This window comes from Gymnoscopelus microlampas (genome assembly GCF_963454915.1).
Source record: "Gymnoscopelus microlampas genome assembly, chromosome: 16".
In the NCBI taxonomy this organism is placed as follows: Eukaryota; Metazoa; Chordata; class Actinopteri; order Myctophiformes; family Myctophidae; genus Gymnoscopelus; species Gymnoscopelus microlampas.
In genome coordinates, this window is record NC_139953.1 from 46,770,980 (window position 1) to 46,794,123 (window position 23,144).

The window sequence follows — 23,144 nt, forward strand, 5'->3', positions numbered from 1 at the left end:
TGAAAAGAATAGAAAACAAAATATATTTTTGGTACATTAGATAAATCATAGTATACACATCTTAAGCTACATTGGAGCCTAGGTGCCCGGACCGCAAGGCCAGCGATCTGGGCCATAATGATTGACTAACAACAGTAGATGTTATTCTTCTTCTATAAAACTGTTACCTTTCAGGATTCAAATTAAAACATTGCAAAAGTAGCAGATCTACAAGCTCAAAACGCAAGCTTGTAGATCCGCTGCTTTTGATACTTTTGTGTGAAAAACACAAAAACGTTTCTGCCCGACAGCAACAATATATATATATTATACTACTAGTAATGTTCCCCTTTAACATCATCATCATCATGATGTCTAACTATCCACAGTTACACTGATCTTCCCTGGTAACATCTTCAGAGGGAGAGCACATGCAAAAAAGTATGGAAAGAGTGTGTCAGTGAAAATGTATTTGAAGGTGTGTATGTGTGTGTTAGTATCAGGATCAGAGAATGACAGCTTTCCTTCATTCCAGTTCAGCTGGACTCTGATCCTCTGAGGTTTCTGCTTCAATGAGAGATCAGTGATTGACCCTGGTGAGGAGCGTGCTGCGTATTTACCTTCCTCTAACTCTATTCTCCAGTTCTGACCCCCTCTGTCTCCCTTCCTCTGGTAAGACTCTGCTAACACACCCACTCCCCAGAATGTATTGTCTCCAACCTCAACATCCCAGCTGTGAGTCCCTGAGTTAAAGCCCTCAGAACCAAGGACGTGGCCAAGGTGGTCAAACCTCTCTGGGTTGTCAGGAAGCTGTTTTTCCTCTCCCCATCTCACACTGGTCAGATCATCAGACAGGGTGTATGCTGGATGGGCAGTGTTGGGGTCCAGAATGACAGGAGTGTAGGAGACAATGTCCTTCATCTTGTTCCAGACTCTGAAGGTCAGGTTGTTCAGGTGTTTGGTGACGTCTATCAGAGGTCCAGAGACCGGCTGTGGGTCCTGCAGTGTGAACTGGACTCTTTCCATTGTGGTCTTGTAGTTCTGCAGGAATGAGATGTGTTCAGCTTTCAGCTCCTCCTCTATGGCTCTGATGTTGTTTGAAAGGGTTAATATGTCTCTGTTCAGACCCTCAATCTTCTTCTTCATCATCTGACTCTTCTGCTGCTCTTCATCCCTCAGTGCAGTGATGCTGGCCTCCTCTTCCTTTTGTAGAAACTGACAAATCTTCTTAAACTGTTCCTTCATCTGCCTCTCTGTGTTCTGGGCCTGGACCTTAATGTGTTTTGCTGTTTGGTCACAGTTTGTTTTAACTTTATTAAAGACCTCCAGTTTCTCCTGTAAATGCTTCAGTAATGTCTGGACTTCCTCCTTGTGATCCAGAGCAGCTTCATCGATGGGTCTGAAACTGTGGTTGGTGTGTTTTTTAGAATCTCGACACACAACACACACTGGCTGTTGACATTCCAGACAGAACAGTTTGAGTTTCTCAGCATGCAGACTGCAGATATTCTCAGACCCTGATGAAGCTCTCTGTCTCTCCTGTATGAAGGCCTCACACAGGTTCTTCAGAGCCAGGTTACGGGGTGGATCCATTGAATGTATCTTCTTACAAACTGGACATTCCTTTATTGTCTTCTCTCTCCACCATTCCTGCAGACAAGCATTACAGAAGCTGTGGCTACATAGCAGAAGAACAGGATCTTTAAAGATGTCATGACACACAGGACAGGAATAATCCTCTTCTGGAAGAGACGACGTGGAAGCCATTTAGTCTCTGAATGAAGCTACAAACACTCTGCTCAATACAGGAAGTCAGTCAGTAGTGGTAACTCTCTCTCTCTCCTCTAGAATGTTCCCTGAAGTTTACTTTCACTGTGAATCGTGGTTGTTGTTAAAGTCCATTCAGCTGACAGAGTCAGCAGCAGGTTCCAGTGGTCTGGGTCAGTATTCCCTCCTGTAGCTGATGTGGAATGACAGTCTGTCCTCCTCACTGGAAGTTGTGTTTGATCTGAAGGTGATTCTTAATGCCCGTTTCTCCGTGTGTGTGAGCATGTTCCGAGGGGAGTAAGACAACCTCTCTGTTTCCTGTTTTATGTCAGATGAGTCACACAAGGGGCAGAGCCTTAACAACACCATAAAATAGTTGCAAAGTTCAATTATATTCACCCTTTCATCCACTGAGGGCGGAGGCAGCAATGCAAGTCACCTGCTGCTGCATGCGCCCGCTCTGCGGGAGCAGTTAGGGGTTCAGTGTCTTGTTGAAGGACATTTCTATATGCAGTGCCAGGTAGAGAGCTTTTCAGAGGATATCAAGACATCACAGGAAGACAGGAGAGAGACACTCAGTAATGAAACTCATTACAGCACCAAACCACAACTGCTGTCAAGTCATTGCCACTGTACCAGTGACCCAGCGCTTTGATGCCAATTTTACAGATTATGAAAATAAAGAATACATATTATATAATAGTAATACGTTTGTATTAATGTGCTATTATGAGGATATAAAAGACGCCAATTACTTTTATAAATATGTTTAACCCTCACCTCTAATCTGTAGGTAGTTGTGCATTGGTGTTCCAACCACTGGACGAGTTCACAACGTGTGGTGCTGAGACATGTTGTGAACTTGTAGATTAGCTCATTTCAGTGCAAGACACTGGTGTAAAACTACGTATAAACCAGGTAATTCCAATCCCATCCTCTATATACCCAACCTATAAATGCCTAATCTGATTATTTTCCTAGCTGTAAACCTAACTCTAGAATTATGTTTTTACTATAAAACAAGAGATGGCATGTTGTGGTAGGGATACAGAAATATATTGACAGCAGCAAGTTTGAGTTTGAGTGAATGTTTGGGATGGTCTAAAGCTGTGGTTCCAAAAACTTTTTGGCTCAACGTCCAAAAGAGAAATGTGATGTTTCCCCGGGACCCAAACTAGTGAAAATAATAGATCTACAAGCTCACAACGCGTTGTGAGCTTTCTATCGTTCACTTATTTGATGTTTTAAAGAATTTGCATTTCATTTATGAAGTATTGAGCATTTTTGGCAAAAACATTTCTTCAAAACAGTCCGTACAAAGCAATGGGGCTCCAACACTTAAGCTCTATATACTTTGTCTTATGACTAGCAGCAAAACTATCCAGGGTTAACCTCTTAAACCATCTATTGTTAGTAAAACAGACCTGAGTTACAACTGTACTTAGACACTTTCTTCCTGTCTAAACCAAATCTCTTTGGAAAAAACAGCTATTTGGGGTTCAATTGGCTAAAGATAAATGTATTGATATTCAGAGGATTAGACACAACTCACTTATTGTGTATTTTACTCAACCCTTTGTTGGTTTCATAAAACATCTGTAACATTTTAAATACTGACCTCTGCTAACATATAACTTGCAGCTGAACTCAAATCACACGAAATGTGTGGCAGTTTGTTTTAATTAATCATAATTCCTTAACACACAATTTTATTTACAGATCTATACTTTCATTAGAACTCAATTCATATTGCAGTATTATTTTGTAGAGTGACACATGGTTTTGATTGAACCGTTTCATGTATTAACTTTTGATACAACCTCATTGAATCATGAAAATCCACTACTGTACCTCACTATAAAAACAACCATGACTTCAGATCATTTTTCTATAGTCAGACTTTAATTATGAATGCAGTCACATTACACATCAGAAACACTGTCTCCCATATCATTGAACGACTATACAATAAACAGTTAACAGGTCATTACAGTGAGAATGTAGAACATAGTACATAGTACAGATAGAAACAACTACATTTTAGTTGAGCGTCTTGTTTTCCATTCATTTCCATATCTATCCCTTTGAGTGTCATTTTCTTAAAGGGATAGTTCACCCCCAAAATGACTTTTTTCCTATCCATTAGTCACCCCATGGAGACTTGAATTCATGGATTTGTTTTGTTTTTGTCGCATTCCTAAGACAATAATATGATGTCCGGCAGCGGTTCCAGTAGGAGACACAAAGAGTCTCCTTTGTGTCTCCTACCGGAACCGCTGCCTGCCGGTCAACTGGTCATCAAATTATTGGCTTAGGAATGCGACAAAAACAAAAAAATATCCATGAATTCAAGTCTCCATGGGGTGACTAATCGATAGGATTAGATAGGATTTTTTGGGTGAAGTAACCCTTTAAGTAGGACCAAGGTTTTCAATCCACCGGTTTGTGTTATTGTTCTTTGTATAATACATGAAAAGAATAGAAAACAACAGGGTCTGCATGCTTACTACTAGTAAATGTAGTAATGTTCCCCTTTAAAGACTAACTATCCAGATTTACACTGATCTTCCCAGGTAACATCTTCAGAGGTTGAGCCTGACCAGTGTTAATGAATGGAAAGAGTGTGTCAGTGAAAGTGTGTGTGAAGGTGTGTATGTGTGTGTTAGTATCAGGATCAGAGAAAGACACCTTTCCTTCATTCCAGTCCAGCTGGACTCTGATCCTCTGAAGATTCTGCTTCAATGACAGATCAGTGGCTGCCCCTGGTCTGGAGCCTGCTGTGTAATTACCTCCCTGTAGCCCTATTCTCCAGTGATGGCCTCCTCTGTCTCCCTTCCTCTGGTAAGGCTCTTCTAACACACCCAGTCGCCATTGGGTATTGTCTCCAACCTCAACATCCCAGCTGTGAGTCCCTGAGTTAAAGCCCTCAGAACCCAGGATGAGGCCATACTGGTCAAACCTCTCTGGGTTGTCAGGAAGCTGCTGCATTTTTCCATGTCTCACACTGGTCAGATCATCAGACAGGGTGTATGCTAGATTGGCAGTGTTGGGGTCCAGAATGAAAGGAGTGTAGGAGACAATGTCCTTCATCTTGTTCCAGACTCTGAAGGTCAGGTTGCCCAGGTGTTTGGCCACGTCTATCAGTGTTCCTGAGACCAGCTGTGGGTCCTGCAGTGTGAACTGGGCTCTTTCCATTGTGGTCTTGTAGTTCTGCAGGAATGAGATGTGTTCAGCACTCAGCTCCTCCTTTATGGCTCTGATGTTGTTTGAAAGGGTTAATATGTCTCTGTGTAGACCCTCAATCTTCTCCTTCATCATCTGACTCTTCTGCTGCTCTTCCTCCCTCAGTGCAGTGATGCGAGCCTCCTCTTCCTCTTGTAGAAACTGATGAAGCTTCTTAAACTGTTCCTTAATCTGCCTCTCTGTGTGCCGGGCCTGGTCCTTAATGTGTCCTGCTATTTGGTCACAGTTTGGCTTAACTTTATTAAACACCTTCAGTTTGTCTCGTAAAGGCTTCAGTGATTTCCGGACTTCCTCCATGTAATCCAGCGCAGCTTCATCGCTGGGTCTGAAACTGTGGTCGGTGTGTGTTTTAGAATCTCGACACACAACACACACTGGCTGTTGACATTCCAGACAGAACAGTTTGAGTTTCTCAGCATGCAGACTGCAGAGAACCTCAGACCCTGATGAAGCTCTCCGTCTCTCCTGTATGAAGGCCTCACACAGGTTCTTCAGAGCCAGGTTATGGGGTGGATGGCCTGTTGAATGTATTTCCTTACAAACTGGACATTGCTTCATTCCCTTCTGCCTCCACCATTGCAGTAGACAAGCTTTACAAAAGCTGTGGCTACATGACAGTATAACTGGATCTTTAAAAATGTCAGAACACACAGGACAGGACAAATCCAAAAGAGACGACTTGTAAGCCATTTAGTCTCTGAGTGAAGCTACAAACACTTCCTCCTCTAGAATGTTCCCTGAAGTTTACTTTCACTGTGAATCGTGGTTGTTGTTAAAGTCCATTCAGCTGACAGAGTCAGCAGCAGGTTCCAGTGGTCTGGGTCAGTATTCTCTCCTGTAGCTGATGTGGAAAGACAGTCTGTCCTCCTCACTGGAAGTTGTGTTTGATCTGAAGGTGAATCGTACTGTCCGTCTCTCTGTGTGTGTGTGTGTGAGGATGTTGGTAGTGAGGGGAGTAAGATTAACAACCTCTGTTTCCGGTTTTATGTCAGATGAGTCCGGCAAGGGGCGTAGCCTTGACAACCCCATAAAATAGTTATATTCACCCTTTTATTCACTGAGGGCGGAGGCAGCAATGCAAGACACCTGCTACATGCCCGCTCAGCAGGGGGAGTGGGTTCGGTGTCTTGTTCGAGGACATTTCTAAACGCAGCGTCAGGTTCAGTGTCTTGTTCAAGGACATTTCTAAGCACAGTGTCAGGAAGAGAGTTTTTTTTTGTAGGATATCAAGACATCACAGGAGGACAGTCATGTTCTCACATGACATCTAAGGATTTGAGTTCATGGCAGTTATGTAGTGTTGGTGGACATGGTGACATGGCCCTCTTACAAAGGTTTCCGTACAAGAAACCACGGCAGACTTTAAAGACGAGTTAAATATAGGCATCCACGAGTACATGCTTGAACACATACTATAATAAGTGATCTCATACATGGAGATGCTGACCTCTGTCCCAGTAGCTAATAATGAAATAAAGTTTCTTCATGTGACTTCACGTTACAGCACTAAACCACAACTGTCTTTTCAGATAGGGGTGGACATAAATGAAGTACTGATAGAAGAGAGGAGACATGCCCTATACGAGTTAAACCATTAAGACCTGGAACTGTGGCATTTTTAGATTTGAGCTAAAAAGCATTATTTTACACTTTGGGCTATTCAAAAATAGCAGATATACAAGCTCATAGCGCGGCACCGAGTGCCGCGCTATGAGCTTGTAGATCTGCTATTTTTGAAAAATCGTGAAAATGTGTGCAAATCTTTGAATATATATATTTTTAAAGCGAACATTTTTAACGCAAATTGTTGCTTCTGGGGGGGTCCCTGGAACAAGATATTTTGATGGGGGTCCGCGACCAAATACATATACTTCTGGGGGTCCTTGACATGAAAAAGATTGAACACCACTGATATAGAAACATACGTTGTTCAGAAAACTGTTGAGATTTAGGAGACATGTAGAATCGGCTTCAGGTCTCAATGGGTTAAACTAAGTACGGTACTGATAGAAGAGAGGAGACATGCTCTATGAGTTAAAAAACCCAAGAGGCTTATATATTACTGACAACTTTATATGTCATAGTTTGTGTCATTGGAATACTAGTTAGTGGAAGTATTTTTTTCCTCATATAAACAGAATGTCTCTGCAGTATAAACCATGCCATAGTTGCACCCAAGACAAAAATAGCAAGACATGCCATCTCCGGGTTTACTTCCCGTGTCTGCGTGAAGTAGGTGGCTGCCTTTTTAGGAGACCGGAAGCAAGTTAGAGTCTATTGTTTGCAATGGGAGAGTGAACGTGAACCATAGACTGTATAAATGAGATTGACAAAGCCACTCCGCTGCTTTCTACAGACCGAAAATGAAGCCGATTGTTCCAAGACTGTAGGTCCGCCATCTTTCAATATCGCGTCAGAATGAGACCAGACCATTATTGGTTGGGTAGCTTGTCAATCAAGAGCGGGGGGCGGGGAATGAATGCTATTGGTTGTGAAGCTTGTCAATCAAATCATCCCGCCCCTCCTAGAGAATAGCCTACTTTATCGTCAATTTTAAAATAAATAGGACCATAATTTAGCAAAACGCATATCCTGATGATTGAAAGGAGACTTTAAACTAGCGACTGGAAGCATATAGAATTCATGACAATTTTTATTACAGTAAGAAAATCTAGTCTAAAGTTTGTCAAAAAACCCATTCACTTGCGTTAAAATAAATTCTTTCTGACACCGCAGGTCGGTGCAGGGTAAAACAGCGCCACTCTGGCCATTTTGTCGGCCTCATCGTAAATATCTAAGACTTTCCCCTTGATGTGAACACAGCGTCTGAACCTTTCTTTAGCCCCACATGTTCACTGAACTAAATACTGGACCAGATCGTCACAAGACACACAATATTCCCAAGATTTTCATACTAAAATGGCTTTTTTTCAGAGAGACATCAGGATAAAATCGACTACATTATCGATTTTATCCTGAATCGACTACATTATTATTAGTGTGTTGCCGGGACCTTTCGGTCCCGGCAACACACTCTCACAGGATCTAGCACCAGTAAACATTTGTAGGTAAACAAATGGTAGGAGACCATTTGTAGGATTTGTGTACCATGTCACCTCTAGTGGCTCCAATTGGGATGGTGTATCTTCATAAATTAACCATCTTTGGTGGCACACCGGTGTTCTAACCACTGGACAAGCTTACAACGTGTGGTGCTGCGACATAATGTGAATTTGTAGATTTGCTACTTTCAGTGCCAATGACACTGGCGTTCAACCCCATCCTCTATACCTCATCTCTAAATGCCTAATCTGAATCTTTTCATAGTTGTAAGCCTGACTCTAAAATGATGTTTTAACTAGCATATAAAACAAGAGGTGGCATGTTGTGGTAGGGACACAGTCAGACATGTATTTACAGCAGCAAGTCTGAGTTTGAGTGAATGTTTGGGATGGTCTTAAGCTGTGGTTCCCAAACCTTTAAGCTTCAAATCCAAAAGATTAATTTTATGTCTCCCAGGGACCCAAACTAGTGAAAATAACAGATAGATTTGCTATTTTCAAGTTTTTATATTATTCCAATATATGGAATTTCTTAGATTTTCTTTCATTCATTTATGAAATTCTCTTGAAAAATGTTTGGATTTGCATTTAATGTATGAAGTATTGAGACTTTTTGGGGGGAATTATTTGAAAATATTTTGAAATAATAATTAAAAACAAAATGTGGGAAACAAAATATAAAAGGCATACTTACTGTACTAGTGACCCATACAAATGCATCCGCGACCCACAAATGGGTGTGTGTGCAAGAAAATGAGTGATTCCCCACTGCATATGAGCGAGTATGTACATTCTTGGAGAGAACACATACAGTACACACACGTGTGTGTGTGTGTGTGTGTGTGTGTGTGTGTGTGTGTGTGTGTCTGTGTCTGTGTCTGTGTCTGTGTCTGTGTCTGTGCGTGTGTCTGTGTGCGTGCGTGCGTGCGTGCGTGCGTGTGTGTGTGTGTGTGTGAATATCTCCTCCATTATAGGCAGTCGATCTATTTGGAGGAGAAGGTGCTTCCTGTACCCATAATTAGTAATATGGCAGATTGAAGTGTATGACCAATGTTAACTGTGAATAAGTTCATATGCATTTGTTGTGAACATTCTGAACTTGTTTGTACTGAAGCACAAGGACACATGTTGTTTCGAGTGCGCGGGACATCAAAAGCAACTGAAAAATATTTGTGCCCCTGTAATGTATTTTATAAATGTGGACTCAAATAAAGAAATTGAAATGTGTGTGTGTGTGTGTGTGTGTGTGTGTGTGTGTGTGTGTGTGTGTGTGTGTGTGTGTGTGTGTGTGTGTGTGTGTGTGTGTGTGTGTGTGTGTGTGTGTGTGGGGTAGCCACTCACCAAAAGGCACAATGACAGGACAGGTGATGCTGTAGGCCATGATGACAGTGAACACACACAGAGTCCAGCCGTACATGGCTCCATATTCAAACTCATACGCCTGGTTCTGGAGAAGGAACATAAACAGGCAGAATGTAATCAAGCACATAAACAAAGTGTTGACATATTACATATAACTATGTACAGACCATACTAAATATAACTTATAACTAGTGATGTACACAGTTATTCCACCAGAGGGAGCTCCACAGACTCTGAACTTTGGAATGGGTTTCCTGCTAGCCTTACACTCAAAGGGCCACGATGGAAATAAACGTTTTTTTGTGTTTGATTCTTTTGACAGATGTACAATATTATGTTCATGTGTATATGCATTTTTCTCAATAATAATGCCAATCATCTATAACTAAACCACAAAATGTGCTATATAAATAACTATTGATTTTATTTATCTTCTACGATTTTTTTTATTGTAGAAGATGACATTTTTCACATTCCATTCCAAAAAGATCTGGGACCTTCCACTGCTACAGTTATGAGTCAAGTAAAATGTTAAAGTCACAAACAGTACACAATAATAAAAATCCACACACACACCAGTATTGCGAAAAATGTCTGATAGTAATATTAACCCTGAAAAAGCATCTTTACACCTAACTAAATATTGTGTAAATTACGTTTTTTTTGTAAAACAAAAGCAACAGAAATTCTTATCTCCATATTTTTGTGTTTTTTTCGGCCTACTACATACTACAGCGTCACACAAAAGCATCAAAAGTAGCAGATCTACAAGCTTGAGCTTGTCGATCTGCTACTTTTAATATTTTAAAATTTGAATCCTGAATAGTAACAGTTTTGGACATAATATGAGCTGGGGTGCACATAACTGGTGCGCAGGTGCGCATGCGCACCCAAAATAAATAATGCGCGGCACATCAGACGACACCAGGCGCTTTTGCGTACCAACAGCTGGGACAGGAATTTCCAAGCTTTTATTTTTTAGCAAAAATAAAAAATAAAAGCCTGGAGATCGAGGCTAGGAATGTTCTTCCTGAAGCCACACTTACACAATCACGCTAAAGCACGCGTCGGCCCCATGTACAGCCATTAGGCGCAAAAGGAGAGGACGCATGCTGCACGTGATTGTGTGAGTGTTGACACAGACACGCTGCGACTCGCAGCACGCTGCACGCAGCCAGCAGCAAAATATGCCGTGAACGTCCCAATCTGGTGGATAAACGCAGCACAGGGCACCAACCTTGGTGGGGTCACCAAATGGCGTGAAGAAAAAAAAAACGGCGAAAAACGACAGAATTTAGAAGCAGGGCGCTACAACATTGACATTTTTTCTCGAGCACCCCCCCCCCCGTTGATAAAACGGCGGCCGGGGGGCAACGGACCTTTTATTGACCATTTATTTGGCACGCACCAAGTAACAACTCCTGGTGCTGTTCTGAGGACTACACCAAAAAAGTTATGTGCACCCCTGCATATGAGGTTTCCACACGACAGACACGATTATGGGAGCAGCAATACTGGTGTGCCGATTTATACCATTTAACTTTTTTTGATCCAGCACCCAGCCTAGTACAGGTCTGGGTCCTGGGATGGGTGAGTGTGTTTTATAGCTCTTTATCAGCTCCTTTCTCAAAAGGAACAAAACAAAACGGTGCATATTGGAACGAGTGCTGGTCCCCTGACTGACCTGTTTGACGTACTTCCTCTCAGCAGCAGAGCGGGCCAGCGCCATGCGGATGGTGTACAGCAGCAGACCTGGCAACCTGAGCAGCTCCATGCCGGAGCCCACCAGGCCCGCCGCGATCACGTAGTTCACGAAGAACGCACCCTGGTCGGGTAGGAACACACACCTGGAAGAGAGTCAGCAGGAGAGGAGAAGACAGTGAGACAACGAGGGAGGGACACACAGACGGCAAGAAGAAAGAACAATAATACAAGTAGATTCTTTGAGACGGGGGGCTGGGGGACTGAATGGAGTTAACCCATTTTGGGCGGGAACCCCTATTTGTAACTATACCTTTCAGGACGGGAACCCCTTTTGGGGTTCTTGTTGATATGTACAGTATATAGCAACATACATTTGTTGTAATTTTTGAATAAATATTTTTCAGTTTTTCAGAAAACTTAGGTCAGGATTTAGAAGGCGTTTTTAGGCCTCAGGTCTGAATTGGTTAATACAAAATGATGCATTGGTAGAGGTTGCAGAGTTACCTTTCCATGATGCAACTCCAAATATTAGTGGCATACACTTATGTATCTTCAATACTTACACTGCACAGTGAAACAGGATTCTGACAATAAGTTACACATTTAAAAAGAAGAGAACATTAGATCTGTGGATCCAGCTCTGATGGCCTTCCTAATTCAAATAGTAAAATCAATACAAAGTTGATTTGTTTAAAAAAAAAAAAAAAAGCAGTTTAGAATTGGCTTTGTTTCCATTAGTGTTTGTGCTAAAAAGGTATTTTGAGAGCGGTTTCACTGTAAGGATAAGGATAATTCCTTTTAACAGGTTGTTCATGAAAGTCCTTGCGGTCTTGTTTCCAATGAATGCAAGTCAATGAGGAGACTATTACTGGAAGATATCTCATCAATATTTGGAGTTGCATCATGGTAACTACACAACCCAAACCCAAATAAAAACAAACTGAAGCAAGTTATTATTTTTCACACATCTGTACAGTACAGCGTTCATGAGAGAGACAGTAAACATGTGGATCACTCACTCAAACCTCAGCTTCCCATGACCATCTGACAGGAACTCTGTGTCAAACAACCAGCGGAAGAACACTGCAAGACTGACAGGGAGGGAGGGAGGGAGGGAGAAACGATGTTACAGAAGCAGAATGAAACATACTGTAGTAACTTGCAGGACTGTCTAAAGTGAGGTTAACAACTTAAGCCCTACAAGTATGTTATACTGACATGGTTGTACGCCCAAGTATCAAGTATGGCTTAAGCAGTGAATCAGACTAATCACTTTAGTCAATTAAAACAAATCAATTACGAGAATTCCACTGTGATTCGTTGATATGATAAATAAATACAATTACAAAAAGAAAACATGCTTCTTTAATGGACAGTTGCATCCGTTGTGAGTACTTAACATTGATTACCTGGTGAGTCCCAGCGAGGGCAGGATCAACACCATGAACAACAGGAAGAAGTAGAGTTTATGCATCATGCTCAACTGCTCTGTGGACCTGAACACAACACACATAATATGTATGATATTATTATACATAAAACTACTATCACTGTGTTCTACTGAACACACCACACATAACATGTATATTATTATACATAGAACTACATCACTGTGTTCTACTGAACACAACACACATAATATGTATATTATTATACATAGAACTACATCACTGTGTTCTACTGCATTGGTTCTCAAAGTGGGGTCCGGGGACCCCCAGGGGTACTTGAGGGGGTTCCAGGGGTCCCCAGCTAAATGATGGACAGGAACCAAATGGACCCTTATGGGTCTGTAACTCTGAGAGTGTACAAATGGAACCAAATGGACCCGTTAATTAACATTGGTTTTACAATGTGAATTGGGGTCCCAAAGGTATAAATGCCATTAAATGGGGGTCCGTAGCCTAATGCATGTCAAACTGGGGGTCCTTGAAATTAAAATGGTTGAGAATCACTGCTATAGAGCCATAAAAACCTTCTCTTATTGGGGTCCCTGGCTTATCTTTTCAAATGGGGGTCCGCGGGGTAATAAGTGTCAATTAGGGGGTCCTTGACATGAACAAGTTTGAGAACCACTGTTCTACTGAAAACAAAACATATACACAGAACTACATGTTACACTGAAGACAACTCATACATATAGAACTACATCAATATACTCTTCAATCATTAGAATGACAGAGTCAATATGACTGTGTGTGTAAGGTTTATACAAACAAAGATTAGAACATAATGTGCTTACTGTACCTGCTCCAGTGTGCCTCTCCCAGGGTAGAATAGTAGACAACCGTAGGCAGCAGGGCAGAGAAAGACCACAGAAGAAGAGTGGGGAAAAACTGACTGACGACAGCACTCTGAAACAAAAGTGACATCATAGCATTATTAATGACACTGAAACAAAGTGACATCATAGCATTATTAATGACACTGAAACAAAGTGACATCATAGCATTATTAATGACACTGAATACTAAACGTATTCAGCTTAACCAACACTAACTTCTGAGACATATTTGGTTGCGCACCATGTTGTGCACCAAAAAACAGAAGATGTAAAATGCATGCGACGTGTGTGTGAGCTTGTATCTGTATCTGCCATTTGTGGTGCGTGACAATTCAGGTCTAATTCAGGGTAAAACTGTGAACAAGAGGTGGTCTCAGATACAACCATATGAGGTGTAAACCTCATATGTCCAAAACTGTTACTTTTCAGGATTCAAATTCAAAAGAAAAAACGCGGCATGGATCTGCTACTTTTGAGTGCCGCTGTAGTATGATAAAATAGATAGGGCATTCATTTACGTAAAAAAAACACACAAAAAGTTAGAATATTGAGATAAGAGGTTTCTGCCCAGAAATTATATACAGGTGGTCCCACATACATCTACAGTAAGTGGTCTCAATTAAATTGAGGTGGTCTCACATGCATTGAGGTGGTCTCATAGATACAGGCGGTCAGGTGGTCTCACTCACATTGAGGTAATAAATGGGCTTGGTGACGTTGAACTTGTCCATGGTGCTGATGATGATGGAGGGCGTGGTGAGGAAGGTGAGCAGGAAGAAGAGGCAGAAGTTGAGCAGGAGGCAACGCACCCACCAGCGAACACCCTGTACCGACAGGTTGTCCCTGAGACACACACAGAGAGAGAGAGAGAGTAAAGTTATACACCCTGCACCCACAGGTTGTCCCTGAGACACACAGAGAGAGAGGAACAGTTATACACCCTGCACCCACAGGTTGTCCCTGAGACACAGAGAGAGAGAGAGAGTAAAGTTATACACCCTGCACCCACAGGTTGTCCCTGAGACACACAGAGAGAGAGGAACAGTTATACACCCTGCACCCACAGGTTGTCCCTGAGACACAGAGAGAGAGAGAGAGGAACAGTTATACACCCTGCACCCACAGGTTGTCCCTGAGACACAGAGAGAGAGAGAGAGGAATAGTTATACACCCTGCACCCACAGGTTGTCCCTGAGACGAGAGGAATACTTATACACAACTATTACAATTTAACATGTAGGCATTTAGCAGACAGTCCTATGCAGAGCAAGTTACAAGCGTGAGATGGGAGAAATTAGAGTAAGCATGAACCCTAGTCAATAAACAACAAGGTAAACAGTTACTCTGTTACAAGTAAAAAGGCCTCTGTTCAAAATGTTACTTGAGTAAAAGTACAAAAGTATTGGCATCAAAATATACTGAAAGTAAAAACAGTGCTTATGTGGTTAATGTATGTTTCATAATATAATAATTTATGTCTGAAAAGTACGGTAACTAGCAACTGAAGTTTTCAAATAATAAATCTATAAGCTCCCAGCTCTCACTCTGAGCTTGCATATCGGCTATTTTCGACGAAGAGCTTTGGTGTAGAGGAAATTCTAGCAGACCTAGTTTAGAGCACTGGGCCCTGCCCCTGAGCCTGTCAAATAGGGTTGACCTGATATTTGAAGGCTTATCAGAACCGGTTCTTTGGGGGTTTGGGGGGAGGGGTGGGGGGCACAACTTACCAGAACACGTTCAAGGGGTGAGGTGCGTAGCTGACTCTCCAGCTGTTGACCTTCAGATCTCTACTGTTGGATGAGGGCTGGGGCTTCCTGCTGAGGCAGCAGAGAGCCGCTCCGCCGCTGCCGTCGTCTCCCTTCAGAGCATTGAAGTCTCTCAGAATGCTGCAGGGAATCAAACCATTCACCCATTAAACACCTGAACCCTAGTGTCCCTATTCTGGTTATGTCATAATGGGTGAACGTTCTGCAAAAAATAGTCGATCCACAAGCTCACAACACGTCATGTTGCGATGTGTTGTAAGCTTGTAGATCTTTTTTGTTTTTTTTTCGGCGAAGAGATTTTGGTGTACAGGGTAAAAAGGAGGAGGTCAAGTACAGACCCCTGGTGGACTCAACAAAGTATATAGAATTTATAGTATGTGGTTAAGGCCCACATACTGTAGCGACTGATTGCCTCGTCATTCAAGGGTCCTTCTGGTCGATCTACACGGTCACGACTTTTTTTCTGTTCTGGCCCCACAGTGGTGGAATGAACTCCCCACTGATGTCAGGACAGCAGAGTCACTGATGTCAGGACAGCAGAGTCACTGATGTCAGGACAGCAGAGTCACTGATGTCAGGACAGCAGAGTCACTGATGTCAGGACAGCAGTCACTGCCCATCTTTCACCGCAGGCTGAAAACCCACCTCTTCAGGAAACACTACCCTTCCTCTTCGCCTTGCCTACTTGTTGTTAACTAGTTGTACGAACTCTTGTTTTATTGTTTTATTGGATCTTGTTTATTCGATACACTTATTTGTTTTAGCTCGTGCTCATTTGATTTTCCTATTTTGTCTCATCTGTTTATGAAAGTAGGTAGCTGATATATTGCACTTTACTTTAGCGTTAGGTATACTCTTGGTTGCTTGTTTTAGAAGAGAATGCACTTAATGCTTCTGGTGATTAGTAGTTGTGTAGTTGTGTCTGCTAAATGACTGTAATGTAATGTAATGGCCCAGTCCAGGAATTGTTTTGAACATACAAATGAGGGTAATAGTCCCATTTGTAAAGAGTTTGACTTTGACTGAAATTGTATTGTATTGTATTTGTGCATTGATAGAAGTTCAATGATATGGTCAAAGGAGCCGAGATATGTCTGTTTTTATTACACACACACCCATGTTTTCATTTATTTATGTCCACATAAGAGCAAACAAATATTACAAGGTGCTGTAAAAATGTACAGTCAGCAAATCGTGGACAAATACTCACACACCCTTCAGGGGTAAGTAACAGCGTCTTGTATGTGTTTAGATATGTCCTTAGTTATGAGATCAACTATTCTGTCGTGGCGTGCTATGTAAAGCCCTTTATAGGCATAGCAGCCATTCAGAATGTGTGACATGGTTTCTGTAACGAGCCCTGTGGTGTGATGCAAACAAAGAGGTACATGGGTGGAGGGAAACCAGAGGCAAAGGTTGAGTCTGGTGGGAAGGATCTGTAACCTGGCTTTTACTGTAAAAGGTGATAATGTCCTCATTGAGAGCACACACACACACACACACACACACACACACACACACACACACACACACACACACACACACACACACACACACACACACACACACACACACACACACACACACACACACACACACACACACACACACACACACACACACAGAAACAAAAGCAGAACTCACAAGGTGGCCATGGCCTCAGACTGCAGTGTCACATAGGCCATCCCTAGAGGGCGCTGTGGCACCAATTCCCTCTGCCTGCTCACCTCCTCGATGAGACGGTTCTCCTGATTGCTGTAATAGTCTATGGCATCAACCTGAGAACACACACACACACACACACAATCTAAAAATGTATACGAGTACATATGAACATATAAGATATTGCTGTTCTCAACCTGTGGGGGGGGGGGGGGGGGGGTCCCCTCATGATTTTTGGGGGGTCCCCAGATGACGGTGAAGTGACAATTTAAAAGGACTTTTAAGACCTTTTTAAATACCTAAAAGAAAAGACTTACTGCATCAAAAGTAATCAACAAACTATACTATAAATACTGGTCAAACATTGGCCAACTTGTCTAATAATATAAGAAATAGGCAAAACTAAATCTACACGCTCACAACATTGTAGATCTGCTGTTTTCACAATATTTATCTGTGGAATCGAGTCAAACTAAACGTAATGCCTCAAACTCATACAAGTCCAAGTGCTTATCATGGTGGGAACGACCCGCCGGTTCAAATATGATTAATTTGGGGGGGGGCGTGGCCTGAAAGCTTTGGGAACCCTTGCTGTAGACCAGTGGTTTTCAACCTTTTTCATGCCATGGACCCCTAAATTGTTATACATTTGGCCGCGGACCACCATTTGAAAATGTTTTGTGCCAGGGACCGCCAGAAGCAATGATATCAGTTATTTTTTGCTTGAAAAAATATATAAATATTCAAAGATATGCACACTTTTTCAAGTTTTTTCAAAAATAGCAGATCTACAAGCTCATAGTGCGGCACTCGGTGCCGCGCTATGAGCTTGTAGATCTGCTATTTTTGAATAGCCAAAGCTAAGTGGTTAAAATGATTGTGACACTATGTTAACACATTTTTCTGGGGACCCCCTGGTACCCCCTCAAGGACCACTGGTGGGCCCCGGACCACTGGTTGAGAACCCTTGCTGTAGATAACAAAGAGAACACAATAGCACACTGTTAGCATAGCATCAGCATCAGCACAGAGACAGATTGTCATCTATGTGTGACATATTTTGCATGAGCTCCTCATTACCACCACACTCCAGTTAAAACCATTGCGTTCCGTCTCTAGTTAGAGCAGTGCAGTGTTTTTTTTAACTCCATAGAGGTACGTTTGGTTCCATCTGTACACTCTGCAGAGTTCAAATTACACCGGGATTTTACTGTGTGGTTACCAACTGTGGTAGAATGACACAGTGTGTTAAGGTGAATTAAGGTGAGTGCAAGTAATGTATTGAATGAATCAGGGATGAAAACAAGTTACCGACTGATTCAACGGTATGCAAACAACAACCTCTAGATTACTTTTTACACTGTGGCTTCTAGCCATCTATAGTGTTGTTCTTAAATGAATTAGTGCTGGAAGATTTATTTTTGGGCTAAAGCAAACTTAAAGCTCTACGTAAATTGTGATAGAAATCATTGCTATAGAGTGTTTGTTCAGTAACAGGGGTCTCCCTGTCTCTCTCTCGGATCTTTAATAATGTTCAGGACAGGATTCAAATTGTATCCAATCAGATGAGAGAGAGAGCCCATTTATCAGCTTCAATGTAATAGAGTTTCTGAGAGTTTACAGTTTCTGTTTCCATTTTACTTGTTAATCCTGCATCCTGCATGAGTTCTTTCTCCTAATTGGATGAAAGTGGTGTCCTGACCAGAACGTGTTACCACTATACTAACACATTGATTGCCTAGATCGCATATATGCGTTCTTTGATTTTTGGGGGGAAAATTCCACAAGGGGCGACCTAACACAGCTTTGGAATGATCGATCGTCTCTCAGAGAAGAAAAATGTGGAGGCGACATGGACACAGTGTGTATTAACCCATTGAGACCTGAAGCCGGTTCTACAGGTCTCCTAAATCTCAACAGTTTTCTGAAAAACGTATGTTTCTATATCAGTGGTGCTCAATCTTTTTCATGTCAGGGACCCCCAAAATGATATGTATTTGGCCACGGACCCCTATCAAAATATTTCGTTCCAGGGACCCCCAGAAGCAAAGATTTGAGTTAAAAATGTTCGCTTTAAAAATATATATATTCAAAGATTTGTACACATTTTCACGTTTTTTCAAAAATAGCAGATCTACAAGCTCGTAGCGCGGCACTCGGTGCCGCGCTATGAGCTTGTATATCTGCTATTTTTGAATAGCCCAAAGTGTAAAATAATGCTTTTTAGCTCAAATCTAAAAATGACACAGTTCCAGGTCTTAATGGGTTAAATTAATTAGTGCTGGAACATATATTTTTGGGCTAAAGCAAACTTAAAGCTCTACGTATATTGTGATAGCAATCATTGCTAAAGAGTGTTTGTTCAGTAACAGGGGGTCTCCCTGTCTCTGCGGATCTTTAATAAACAGAAAATGCATGTTCAGGACAGGATTCACATTTTATCCAATCAGAAGAGAGAGAGAGAGAGAGGGCACGGTGGTGCAGCCGGTAGCACTGTCGCCTCACAGCTAGAAGGTCTTGGGTTCAATTCCCTCCGGGGACGCTGTGGTCGTGTCTCCTCCTCCGCGTCATCAGCGCCCATACCCTAGGTGGAGTTGGTGAAAGGGCCTACTCTGTGTGGAGTTTGCATGTTCTCCCCGTGTCTCTCAGGGTAGTTAATACCCTCACAAAAACATGTAGTAATCCTGGTCACTAAACTCCTCCCCCATGACAGCCAGGGCGCCTGATTGAGGAGAAGGGAACTGGTTGGAATAATGTGTTCCTTCCACGCGTTACTTCCTGCCGTGGAAACTCCCCCCTGTCAGGTGACAAGAAGGTCAGTTGGCTCTCATGCATTGAAGGAGGCATGAGCTCGGCCCTGGCCTCCCTAGGCTGGTGAGGGGAGTGTAGAGCCCAGGATCACTTAGAAAATCGCGGGATAAAAATTAATAAGAAGATAAAATGAAGGGAGAGAGCCCATTTATCAGCTTCAATGTAATAGAGTTCCAGTTTTTGTTTCCATTTTACTTGTTTATCCTGCATCCTGCATGAGTTCTTTCTCCTAATTGGATGAAAGTGGTGTCCTGACCAGAAAGTGTATAGGTCTGTCTGTGTGTATGTCTGTTTTTCTAGTAGTTAATCTCACTGAACAGCTGGACCAATCAGCAATATTTGCGCCGCACACTGCCAGTAGGGCTAACTTAGTACCTACCTCCACACATACTCTATATGTCTCATGTTTTCATGCTGTCACTAGGGCCTGTCCTGTTTTTATGGTATTATCCCAGAGAGAAAAATCCTCTCACCTCCTCACAGTGCCCGGTGGTGAAACAACACAGGTGACCACACAGACGTGGGTGGAACATCTCGCGGGTCCCCGTCCTCTCCAGCACGCGCTCGTAGTAGTGCAGGTTTTTTTCCGCTCGTTTCCTGTGAAGGGGAAAAACAAAATATCACCACAAGATAGGGATGCAACTATCGCGTTTCTTCTAATCAATTTTTCCATTGATAATTGTTTTTGAATAACCCATTCATTGAGAAGCGGTGAAACATTCTAATAAATTTTTTATAATTATCTAAATCAATTAGTCTAACAAACAAGCCCCATTTTATACTTAGTCTTACAGCCCCACAACTTTAACTTGTTCAACTGAAGGTCACAGTATTTCAGCTTCCTGTCTGAGTCCTGATAATAAGGTTCTTATCAGTCCCTCAAGGTCAAAGCATTCATATCAGCCCTGAGTGTTTATTTACTGTAGCTCTGAGAGGTGGCAGATGTTAGGCGTTAGTGCATTTTATTACACGGCTTGGTTGAATGCTCGATTCTGATTGGTCAGTCATCAGTCATTATTTCTGGATAATGACCGATGAGCTCTATAACGGACCGCTGTGTAATCAGAGACTCAGAACACCTGCTCATGTCAACCTGTGCTGCTTGGTTATATGCTTTATCCAACATGACAGCCATGTAAACAAACAAACAATGTCATTTACAACTAAACGTTGCTCTCAAGAATGTTTTTGAAAACATTTGAAGTGAGAAATAGACGATGCAATAACCGAGAAGTCATTCTATTTGATCCACTGCGCTTCCTTGTTTATCGTGGCACAACAACGGGGGAATACCAAAACGCTCGCCCCAAAACACAGTCGCCCCGGGGCAAATCCGGCGGTATTACAGGCAAATCGGCAGTAAATAGAATGGGGGGCGAGTGTGTTTTGGGGCGAGTTTTTTTCCATTTCGTCATTTGTTTTTGCGAGGCGAACTTGTCCGCCCAGCCCAATACTTATGGAATACTTTCATTGCCGTAAGCAAGGAAATACTTCGTTTTGTTGTTACTTTTGGGTAAATGTATTTATGTATTTATTAAGTAGCCGTGTAATAAGCGGGATAATGCATGGGGAGGTAGTCATTATTGAAATTTAAAGCCCTTCAGGGCGATTAACCACCTCGGCTGCGCCTCGGTGGTTAATCGCCCTGTCGGGCTTTAAATTTCAATAATGACTACCTCCCCATGCATTATCCCTTGCACATTACATTACATTACATCTATCTTATATACAATTTGAATCCTGCGCCATGTCGGTTGTCCGTATGCGACGCCAGTGACGGTGTGACGTAATCTGACATCACGATGACAACGCCAGTGTGACGTAATCTCACGACAGCATGACATCACATGACATCACATCCTACCTATAAATTCTAGGATGCCTCAGATCGCACCAGTTCGACGGCTTCCATAGTGGGTTTTGGTCATTGGAGAGGTGATGCACGTCACCTCTTTCTGAAGTGGGTACTTTCAAAGCCTGCCGTGGATTTAGGAGAGCACAAAACTCTCTCTCACACTGTGAGGTGCCTGTAAGGTGGCACTGCAAAGTGAACGACGCGTCACGCTAGACGTTCGGGCCGCGTAGCGGCCCGAACTTCTAGTATATATATACAATTTGAATCCTGCGCCATGTCGGTTGTCAGTATGTATGTATGTATGTGGCCAGTGTGACGTCATCTCACGACAGCATGACATCACGGTCGTGACATCACGATGAGACGGTCGTCCCGAATATGGACACAACGCCAGTGTGACGTAATCTCACGACAGCAGTGGGTACTTTCAAAGCCTGCCGTGGATTTAGGAGAGCACAAAACTCTCTCTCACACTGTGAGGTGCCTGTAAGGTGGCACTGCAAAGTGAACGACGCGTCACGCTAGACGTTCGGGCCGCTACGCGGCCCGAACGTCTTCTAGTTACATTACATTACAGTCATTTAGCAGACGCTTTTATCCAAAGCGACTTACAATAAGTGCATTCAACATAGGTAGGGAACAAAACTACTAATCACCAGAAGCATTAAGTGCATTCTCTTCTAAAACAAGCAACTAAGAGTATACCTAGCGCTAAAGTAAAAGTGCAATATATCAGCTACCTACTTTCTTAAACAGATGAGACAAAATAGGAAAATCAAATGAGCACGAGCTAAAACAAATAAGTGTATTGACTAAACAAGATCCAATAAAACAATAAAACAAGAGTTCGTACAACTAGTTAACAACAAGCAGGCAAGGCGAAGAGGAAGGGTAGTGTTTCCTGAAGAGGTGGGTTTTCAGCCTGCGGCAAAAGATGGGCAGTGACTCTGCTGTCCTGACATCAGTGGGGAGTTCATTCCACCACTGTGGGGCCAGAACAGAAAAAAGTGGTGACCGTGTAGATCGGCCAGAAGGACCACTGAGCGACGAGGCAATCAGTCGCCCCGAGGCGGCAGACCGAAGTGGTCGGGCAGGGGTGTAAGCATCAACCATAGCCCGGAGGTAAGAAGGAGATGTTCCTTTCACTGCCCTATAGGCTAGCACCAGGGTTTTAAACTGGATGCGAGCCGCTACGGGGAGCCAGTGTAGAGAACGTGCCCCTGAGATGTTATGGCGTTAGTGCCCCTGATATGTTGCTCAGGGGCACATCGAGCCGAGTGTCGAACCGGTGACCGGTGACAGCCTCTCTACCCACTCACTATGGCCGCGCAAATGTTTGCCTGCATTTGCATAATGTGACCAAACTTAACCACATGAACCCTGGCATCCCTATTCTGGGCTTGTCGTGGTAGGCGGACATTTAGAAAAAAAAACAGCTGATCTACAGGCTGAGCTTGTAGGTTGCTTATTTTCGGACCTGGATTATTTGTGCTTGCGTGTCATACAGTGTTAAACGTCCATGTTTAGCTCCTCGCGGCTTTTCTGAACTGCCTAGACACAGTCGCAGTAGATGGGGGGAAAAAGCGAACCAAGTATAGAGCCCTGGCCTGGAGGACCCCGGTCAAAGAAGTATATAGAGTTTAAGTGGTTGA

The 23,144-nt window shown here is 42.7% G+C and overlaps 2 protein-coding genes across 4 annotated transcripts in view; both read right to left on the minus strand.

Annotated features, from left to right (window-relative positions):
- tmem63a (transmembrane protein 63A) overlaps window positions 1-23,144 on the minus strand; it is a 58,981-nt gene that overhangs the window by 16,970 nt on the left and 18,867 nt on the right. For all 3 annotated transcript variants that reach the window (XM_084083218.1, XM_084083219.1, XM_084083220.1), the window contains exons 11-19: window positions 20,111-20,234; window positions 16,809-16,942; window positions 15,126-15,284; window positions 14,088-14,241; window positions 13,362-13,468; window positions 12,527-12,613; window positions 12,137-12,208; window positions 11,098-11,260; window positions 9,393-9,498 (exon numbers count right to left, since the gene is read on the minus strand). In XM_084083218.1, coding sequence (XP_083939344.1) covers window positions 9,393-9,498; window positions 11,098-11,260; window positions 12,137-12,208; window positions 12,527-12,613; window positions 13,362-13,468; window positions 14,088-14,241; window positions 15,126-15,284; window positions 16,809-16,942; window positions 20,111-20,234 — 1,106 coding nt within the window. The remainder of the gene's footprint in view (window positions 1-9,392; window positions 9,499-11,097; window positions 11,261-12,136; window positions 12,209-12,526; window positions 12,614-13,361; window positions 13,469-14,087; window positions 14,242-15,125; window positions 15,285-16,808; window positions 16,943-20,110; window positions 20,235-23,144) is intronic.
- LOC311063855 (uncharacterized protein) lies at window positions 355-5,679 on the minus strand (the record flags this gene model as incomplete). The annotated part of the gene is made up of 2 exons (XM_084083467.1): window positions 355-1,721; window positions 4,293-5,679. The coding sequence occupies 2 exons, from the start codon at window positions 5,677-5,679 to the stop codon at window positions 355-357; spliced, it is 2,754 nt and encodes a 917-aa protein (XP_083939593.1).